Source organism: Neophocaena asiaeorientalis, unplaced genomic scaffold (genome assembly GCF_003031525.2).
Source record: "Neophocaena asiaeorientalis asiaeorientalis breed wild unplaced genomic scaffold, Neophocaena_asiaeorientalis_V1.1 scaffold396, whole genome shotgun sequence".
Classification (NCBI taxonomy): domain Eukaryota; kingdom Metazoa; phylum Chordata; class Mammalia; order Artiodactyla; family Phocoenidae; genus Neophocaena; species Neophocaena asiaeorientalis.
Window position 1 is genome coordinate 5,695,631 of NW_020172455.1, and position 9,189 is coordinate 5,704,819.

The 9,189-nt window shown below is 47.6% G+C and overlaps 1 protein-coding gene across 3 annotated transcripts in view; it reads right to left on the reverse strand.

Annotated features, from left to right (window-relative positions):
- Positions 1–9,189, reverse strand: part of RNF144A (ring finger protein 144A) — a 90,715-nt gene that overhangs the window by 23,346 nt on the left and 58,180 nt on the right. For all 3 annotated transcript variants that reach the window (XM_024737724.1, XM_024737723.1, XM_024737722.1), the window contains 2 exons: positions 3,157–3,261; positions 2,974–3,034 (listed from right to left, as the gene is read on the reverse strand). In XM_024737724.1, the coding sequence (XP_024593492.1) occupies positions 2,974–3,034; positions 3,157–3,261 (166 nt within the window). The remainder of the gene's footprint in view (positions 1–2,973; positions 3,035–3,156; positions 3,262–9,189) is intronic.

The following is a 9,189-nucleotide window of genomic DNA, read 5'->3' on the forward strand; positions in this document are numbered from 1 at the left end:
ATATATTTTCACACAAGGCAAGCAGTGTATTTTCTGGCACACTAGAAGAAACTCATCTTAACTCCCATCTCCCAAAGGTATATTCATAATAGATTAATGAAGCAGTTCCCTAATAGCTCTACTTATCAAAAAGCCCAACTCTTTTAAAAGATGTTTTTCTTTCCTTTCTTTTTTTAACATCTTTATTGGAGTATAATTGCTTTACAATGGTGTGTTAGTTTCTGCTGTATAACAAAGTGAATCAGCCATACATATACATATATCCCCATATCCCCTCCCTCCCACCCTCCCTATTCCACCCCTCTAGGTGGTCACAAAGCACGAGCTGATCTCCCTGTGCTATGCGGCTGCTTCCCACTAGGAATCCATTTTACATTTGGTAGTGTATATATGTCCATGCCACTCTCTCACTTCGTCCCAGCTTACCCTTCCCCCTCCCCGTGTCCTCAAGTCCATTCTCTGCATCTGCGTCTTTATTCCTGTCCTGTCCCTAAGTTCTTCAGAACCATTTTTTTTTTTTTTTAGATTCCATATATATGAGTTAGCATACGGTATTTGTTTTTCCCTTTCTGACTTACTTCACTCTGTATGACAGACTCTAGGTCCATCCACCTCACTACAAATAACTCAATTTTGTTTCTTTTTATGGCTGAGTAATATTCCATTGTATATATGTGCCACATAAAGATGTTTTTCTTTCTTAAACACAACTGTCCTTTGAGAAGCACACTGTGAAGGGCCCAGCATCCCCACTCATACTGGTCCATTCTCACTGCCCTGGATATGTAAACAAATGCCTACAGCGTGGTGTGGTCGGTGCCCAAATAGGAGCTCGTGTGTAGTCCAGTGGGGAACGCAGGCAAGGGCGATGGACCTTCCCTGGAAGCTTGTTTGTTCCCAGCCTTGGGGGTCTTCCAGTTGGGAGAGTAGGTACTCAGAAAGCACCTCACAGCCTCCCTCCTGGCTTCCTGCTTCCCAAGGACCTGGCTGGAGGAGTGGGGAAACTCAGATTAAAATCAAGGCTCTGATATAAGATGAGACGTGCAAAGTTCACAGGAAGACAGTGTTTGAAACTTTAACCATAGGACTTTTTAGTAACTAACGGTTGTCAGAAAATCATGGCAACTGTCACTTTTAATCCAGTCACCATCCTCATTTGAAAACGAATTTCAAAGGGAGGGAGTACGTTGAAACTTGCTCACTGATCCTGTCTCAGAATTTGCTCAGTGACCAGCTATAATCAAGAGCTGTATTTTATTAGCCCTAACATTTTAACATCTCATTCAGACCGGTCTCTGGTCCTATTAAGTCCGAGTCCTTTTTGTGTGTTTTGCTGCTTTGAACGTAATGCTAGAAAAATGTTTTAAAGTGATGGGTTTGAGAGATATTTTTTTAACCTAAGTCGAGTTGGGTTCATTATTATGCAAAGGAAAAAGAAAATCTTGGACTAAGCTAAAGCTCGGAAGAAATAACACAGTTAAAATTATTATGTAGGAATATTTACCCAGCTGCGTTTTTAAATTCAATGTCATAGAAAGTTCATTTTCTTGTAACCCAAGTAACTGCCAGTTTCTGTCAAGATTCCCACTGGAAAATGTTTTCAGAAGACGCTCAAAGTCTCAGAAATCCAAATTAATTTTATTGCTCCACATACTGACTTTTGTATCACATGGCATTATATTTAAGCTATAAACTGCCCCAAACCAAACAATATATGGCATTTGACTAAATAAACTCTTGAAAACAAATTTCAATGCCATCAAAAATCCTGTTTGATTTTTTTTAGGTTGGCCACACATTACCTTTTTTTTTTTTTTTTCTTTTTTCTTGAGAAGTGAGCCTCAAGAGGAAATGCAGCTATCTTTAGCAGTTCTTTAAAAAAAAAAAAAAAAAAAAAAAGAAAAGTTTCCACATTCAGCTAAACTAAGAGTCTCTGGACACTTTCCTCTAGTCTATTCCGCATTCCATTCCCATCCTGATGGTGTTTTCCTGTAAACACGCCACCCAGGGCTTCATCTCTCATAAATGCCTGATCCAGGCAAGGACTGAGAACCAGTCAAGGAAGAGCGGGGAGCAAACTTCCGTGCTCACAAGCTGAGCTGAAAATTTTACAGTCGGGATGCAGCATCTTCACAAAGTTTTACATACAGAGCATCTTCTTTCTACCCGTGTCTTATTCTGCTCCTTTTCAGATGAGCCCAAGGTCCAGAATATACATGAAAACGAGGCCAAACAGAATCCACAGACTCTTTAGAATACCATGTTATGATCCTGAAGTATTTCAGACAGCAAAGAGAAAGACCCATCCCGGATGCTCAGCGTGTCTGAACTCTGGAGCGGCCCGGCTCCAGCCAGCAGGGCTGGGCAGGGCACTGCGGGGGACCTGGTCCGCACCCCACCCCACTACCCGCCAGAGATGGAAATCAGGGCACGTCAGTGAGTCTCTGTGGGTGTCAGGTTAACAGACAACCTTGTCGGGCTGTTGGGAGACTTGGTGAACTAAGGACTCAGCACCCACTGGTCCCAGCGTGCAGCCTGTGAAGGCGACGGACATGCGTGCGGTCAGGATGGCGAGCGCCACGATTCCACCCTGCGTGACCTCGGGACTTGCTTCCAGGCCTTTGTATCTCTTAAATTCTCCGGAGGTCAAAGAATTAGTTCTCAGACTGTTAGGCCTTAACCTGGCTGGAGAATAATGCCCCACGAGGGTCTCTTTAAACTACCCCCAAAATCTCAAACCCCTAGAAGCAAGCTGTGTTTCACGAATCTTTCCTGTTCCTAACTAGATCCCCAACAGAGGCCTTCCAACTGTGAGCTCTGCAGAGAATTCAAATGACAGCCGAACTTTAGAAGTCTAATTTACATCAATGTTTTCACTTCTGCTGTAGCCAAATGATATATAATCACAATCACCCAAAGCACTCCCCGAAGTTACCCGGATTCTGTCACGGGCTAAGGCACTGGGGCACCTACCTCTTTCAAATTGTAGCTTTTTGTATTTTTGCATGATTTCAGCTGCAACCATACACTCGATCTAAGGGAAAAAAGAAAAAGGAGTATAACAATCTGAGGGCTAGACTCCAATGCCAGGTCAGCCTAGACAGAACCCATAACCCCCGATCCGCTGTGCACCCCAGTTTTCCCAGCTGAACGTGCCTCGTTCTCCTGTAGGTGGCCCTGTTTGGGGCAGGCAGCATCAGGGCAGCTAATTGCAGTTTCTAATCCTTCTTTGATCAAGAGTTCCACGTACTGTTTCAGGCACTGAAAAAAAGAAAAAACAAAACAGAGAAATATCTGTAAACATCTTTACTTCCCTAAGGCTGAAGGAGCAGTGAGGCATTAAAAAAAAAAAAAAAAAAAAAAAAGGCAAATCAAAAACATTGTTCCAATGCGTTTTTTTGTATATTTGCCGCGTAGCCACAGCAACGACCAAATTAGGGGTTGTATTCACTCAACAAATATTTGCGGGGTACCTCTTCTGCACCGGGGCTAGGGATGCGGGCTGGACCCCTGGGCCCAACCTCGGCAAACACCATGCCAGTGCGCCCAGGGCAGGAGCAGAGGCATCGAGGGAAGCAGGGAAGCCGCGTCCCTCAGACACACGTCAGACGTCAGGCGCTACGCTCAGTCCCCTATATTCCATTGTTTCACGTGCTCCTTAGAATATTCTTGCAGGAAAGGTGTGACCATGTCATCACTCGGGTGTGAACACTGAGTCACCAAAGAAGGAGCTGCCAGCTAACCCAGACAGCAAGGGCAGAGCCCAGATTCCAGCCCAGCCTCGCCTGCCTCTAAGTCGCCCCTGCACCCCACACCGAGAACCCAGGTATGGCTGCCCATCCTCCTTCAGGGACCCCTTACTTACTGGGCAATTACTTGCTACCACCTTCCGCTACTTGGCAGTCTGGCTGGACATCTGAAGTAAGTCAGAAAAATCAGTGAGGGACACAAAGCAAAGTTCATACCAAAGTGAGGAGGCCTTTCCCAATGCCAGTTTACTCTTGGCTTCACTGTCTGCTAGTTGTAAAAATCCAGTACTCCCTTAAAAAGCCTTTGTAAACAACAAGTAGAAGAAAGGTCATGACCTTCCCTAGTTGCAAGCTCACTACCATTTGTGACTGAGACAAACACTGAAGCACTTACATCAGAACTCAAAGAGCATGGGAAACCAGACCTTTCAGTGAAGGGACAACAAGGCACAATACCTCACCAGCATCTCCAAACCTCCTTTCAGCCACAGCCCAGTGGAACACTGGGGCTCATAATTCCACCACCACTACACTATTATAATAACGCTATTACGTGCCATAGCGATTCATCAAGAAAAGCACATAGACTGTTGGTGGGAATGTAAACTGATACAGCCACTATGGAGAACAGTATGGAGGCTCCTTAAAAGACTAAAAATAGAATTACCATATGACCCAGCAATCCCACTGCTGGGCATACACCCAGAAGAAAATATAATTCAAAAAGACACATGCAGGGGCTTCCCTGGTGGCACAGTGGTTGAGAGTCAGCCTGCCGATGCAGGGGACACGGGTTCGTGCCCCGGTCCGGGAGGATCACACATGCTGCAGAGCGGCTGGGCCCGTGAGCCATGGCCGCTGAGCCTGCGCGTCTGGAGCCTGTGCTCCGCAATGGGAGAGGCCACAGCAGTGAGAGGCCCGCGTACCGCAAAAAAAAAAAAAAAAAAGACACATGCACCCCAATGTTCATTGCAGCACTATTTACAATAGCCAGGACATGGAAACAACCTAAATGCCCATCGACAGACGAATGGATAAAGAAGATGTGGTACATATATACAATGGAATATTACTCAGCCATAAAAAGGAACAAAATTGGGTCATTTGTAGAGACGTGGATGGATCTAGAGACTGTCATACAGAGTGAAGTACATCAGAAAGAGAAAAACAAATATCATATATTCACGCATATTTGGGGAACCTAGGAAAAAGGTACAGATGAACCTGTTTGCAGGGCAGAAATCGAGACACAGACGTAGAGAACAAATGCATGGACGCCAAGGGGGGAAGCGACAGGGGGTGTGGTGATGGGATGAATTGGGCGATTGGGATTGACATGTATACACTGATGTGTATAAAATTGATGACTAATAAGAGCCTGCTGTATAAAAAATAAATAAAATAAAATTCAAAAATTCAAAAAAAAAAAAAGTAAAGCACATAAGCTGTTTCCTAAGCCTCTTCCTCCCCCCCGCAAAATGTCTAATCCATTTCATTATAAGAATGCATGGTTACTAGGAACAGATGGGTCTAAAATCAGATCCAGCTGCACTTTCCACTGGTTCTGTGCTTTGAACAAGTCTGCCTCTCTACCAGCCTCATTTTCTGGATCTGCATTTTAGGGTGGTTCAGCCTACATCATGGTGGAGTCGAAAAAATATTGTGCAAGCGAAAGAGGTCGAGGACTTCCCTGGTGGCTCAGTGGTTAGGGGTCCGCCTGTCAATGCAGGGGACATGGGTTCCATCCCTGGTCTGGGAAGATCCCACATGCCGCGGAGCAACTAAGCCCGTGCACCACAACTACTGAGCCTGCGCTCTAGAGCCTGCGAGCCACAACTACTGAGCCCACGCGCCACAACTACTGAGCCCATGTGCCTAGAGCCCGTGCTCTGCAACAAAGAGAAGCCACCGCAATGAGAAGCCCACGCACCGTGATGAAGAGTAACCCCCGCTTGCCGCAACTAGAGAAAGCCCGTGCGCAGCAACGAAGACCCAACACAGCCAAAATAAATAAATAAATAAGTAAATATATTTATGTTAAAAAACAAAAAGAGAAAGAGTCTAGAAGACTACGTGGACAAGAGTGTATGCTCAATATATAAATGACGGTTGATCTAAATGAGTAATTCTCACCATTTTAGCAAACCAGAATATTTCATTCACTAAAGACTCTAAAGATGGCAGTTTCTTTAAAAAATAGAAATCAAGGTAATCCTCGAAAAGACCCATCTCCTACAGCCTCTCTCAAGAGCACTGAACAGAACTCTAAGACTCCACGTGTCAGTTGCAGCCTAGGTGCCTACGACCCAAGGGCCCTGTATGCCTCTGTCCTATCCAAGCTCCCTGTGACCACGCGGGCCTTGAACTCAGGTTTTCCCCAGATCATCTATGTTTCACCAATGCAGTGATGAGGAAGAGAGCTCCAGAGAACCGAGTAAGGATGAGCCGAGTCCTGGCACTGCCTCTGAGGCCTAAGACGGCAGAGGTTTCAGAGGTCAACTCATCAAAACCAACAAAGGAGCTTCCCAGAACGAGGGAGGGGCAGAGGAGGAGGGAGGGGGTCACGCCGAGCCTCCATCAGGCCTGCACCTCTTCAGGAAGACGGCACCAGGGTTTGGTGGTGTGCTGAACCCCTACAGCAAGGTCTGTTCACAGTGGGAGGTGACTGGAAAGCGAATGTCCTGTGTGGGGCTGGGGGCAGAGGCTGAGGAAGAGAAACACCGCAGGCTTCAGAGCTACAGAGACACCTGGAATCCCTGTCCTTCCAGGCAGAGCCGCGGACCGGTTATGTGAAGAGTTTGGGCCACAGCCCCCTTGACTACAGAATACAGATGCCCATCTTGCTGGGCTTTTGCAACGGTAAGAAAGAAACTATGTAAAAGCACCCGGCACAATTCCCAACACACAGACCAGCTAAGTAAGAGGGACCGCTGTTACCTGCGGTGTGTCTATCTGGGTGATAGATGTCTTACAGTCATAGGTGAAAAGAAAGTCAAAATCTTAGCAACAAGATCATTATTTTACTTTTTACAATTAAGTTTGTCTAAATTGAGTCTCTGGAGGACACTGGAATGCCGTAAGCTGATAAAATGCTGAAAACTCTCCCAATACTGTACAGAGAAGTACACGATGAGAGCAGGTTTACAAATTGCAACGTTGAAAGCTGGTGTGAAGCACACACCCGGGGGGCGTCTCCGAGTCTGAACGACGCTGTTGAAGAGACTGCATGTATCGACAAGCAGTGCGTCACGTCTGCGGAGCACTACCCAGGAGCGTCCGTCCTATGCCATTAGCAGGCCGCTGTGCAATTTGCAAAATGACTGTGCTCTGGAAGCATCCATTTGTTTACTATATAAAAAGAGATGAGGATCCAAGTGTCTGACCAAGCATCCATCGAAAACAAGCCCGGGCTTCTTCCAGATATAAAGCAGACCATGACTCACAAGCTATGTTTTTCAATCTAATAGCAAAAAGATGTCTTGAAATGAGCACAAAAAAATGCCAGAGAAACCTCAGTCAAAATATACATGACAAAGGCAGACACTGATGTACTGATATTTCCCACTATCATATTAGTTATAGCTCTCTGTAACCAAATGCCTCAGGACCCTGTGTTAATCACTACCTGTGTTAGCCAACTAAACAAACGTGAGGCTCTTAGGAGGTGTTAATCACTCCCATTTTATGGAGGAGAGAACAAAGCTCAGGGAGGTTAAAAACGAGCCCAGAGGTGGAGTCTGTAAGTGTAGGAGCTCGAGCTCAAACCCACGTGTGCCTGACTCCAAAGAGGTGAGGGTTTTGTTTTTATAAACTCGTGTCTTCTTCCTCCCCAATCAAGAATTCTTTCAGGGCTTCCCTGGTGGCGCAGTGGTTGAGAGTCCGCCTGCCGATGCAGGGGACACAGGTTAATGCCCCGGTCCGGGAAGATCCCACATGCCGCGGAGCAGCTGGGCCCGTGAGCCATGGCCGCTGAGCCTGCGCGTCCGGAGCCTGTGCTCCGCAGCGGGAGAGGCCACAACAGTGAGAGGCCCGCGTACCGAAAAAAAAAAAAAAGAATTCTTTCATAAGCAATCATTTATTACTTATTTTCTGTTACCTCATGAGGTTTTTTTTTTCTTTCAGTACAAAGCATTGTATGCATTTTAAAGTGGTAAAGTCTGAGTCAAACTAGACTGTGTCTTTATGTGTCCCTGATGCTTGGAGGCCAGGACATTCCATGACATCAAGACCCCAAGGCCCCTGTGGGAAAAGATGCGGGTGCAGATCCTTAAGACGCGCTGTGCTGGGGCTCCAGTGGGGTCCCACCTCAGGGGCGCGGGTGGTCAGGAAGGCATCCCAGAGATGGAGAGCTGGCCAGAGGGACAAGACGTCCCAGCGAAGGAGCGTCTACCACACAAAGGGCAGGAGGAGGGAGGGGGGCTGTTGAGAGCCGCAGAATGTTCCAGGCCTTTCGTTTTCCACTCTGTCGTCCAAGTCTTTGAAACCCGGTCCAAAGGCAGAGGCAGCACTGCTGATCTGCTAAGGTATCTCCGCCGTGCCAGAATTTTTCTGCCAAGGAGAAGGGGGCCACACAGACACCTCTGCCTGATGTAAAGTCTGCAGCAAGCCTGAATTTCATCTGTTTTCTCCCTTGGAGGCCTGCTGGCTACTGATGATGCTAACAGCTGAAAGAAACCTCCAGAAACTGTGCTCAAAGGTGCTTGAGTAGCTTCTGCTTACCAAGATCCACTGTTTACAAACAGTCCATGCAGGCAGGTCCAAACAACTGTGGTGGGACCTGCACGAACAGTGTTCAAACAGCAAGGACCCTGGAATCCCCACCCTGGGTTAGGATGCCAGCGAACCCGCCTGCCAGATGTGTGACTGGAGCCGGAGCTGTGCCTCTCTGAGCCCCCGTCCTCCACGGTGTGGAATGAGACAAGCCTGGCGGACAGAAAAGGGTGCCTCTACAGTCGGTGCCCCAGGGTCCGCAGTGCTCTGGCATGGTGCCCGCACACGCACCACGTGTCCTGCCCGGCATCCCCTCAGCCTCCATCACTGAGGGTCTGCTTACATTCTTTCTCCATTAGAAGGCAGGCTCTTTGAAAGCAAGAACTGTTTATCTCTCCAGTCCCTGTGCCTGTGAGTGCTGGTAGAATGCAAGGGATTAACAATGCCGCAGGGAAAGGCAGATGCCAACAACTGGGGAGCTGAGCGCTCACACACACGACAAGCCGACACCCGCATGGACACGGACACTCGGCAGCCGTGCAGAGTGGGGGAGACCCAGGGCGGCGCGGACCTCAGGTCACTGCCAAAGAGCAGCTGGACGACGTGGCATCCCAGGCATCTCCGCAGGCGGGGAGGGCAAGCCCTTCCTCACAGAGCTGTCCTCAGGGAGGCGTGAGTCACCGCCTGTCACAGCAGGCATGACAAGGATGCTCCATGCATCCCCCCCCCC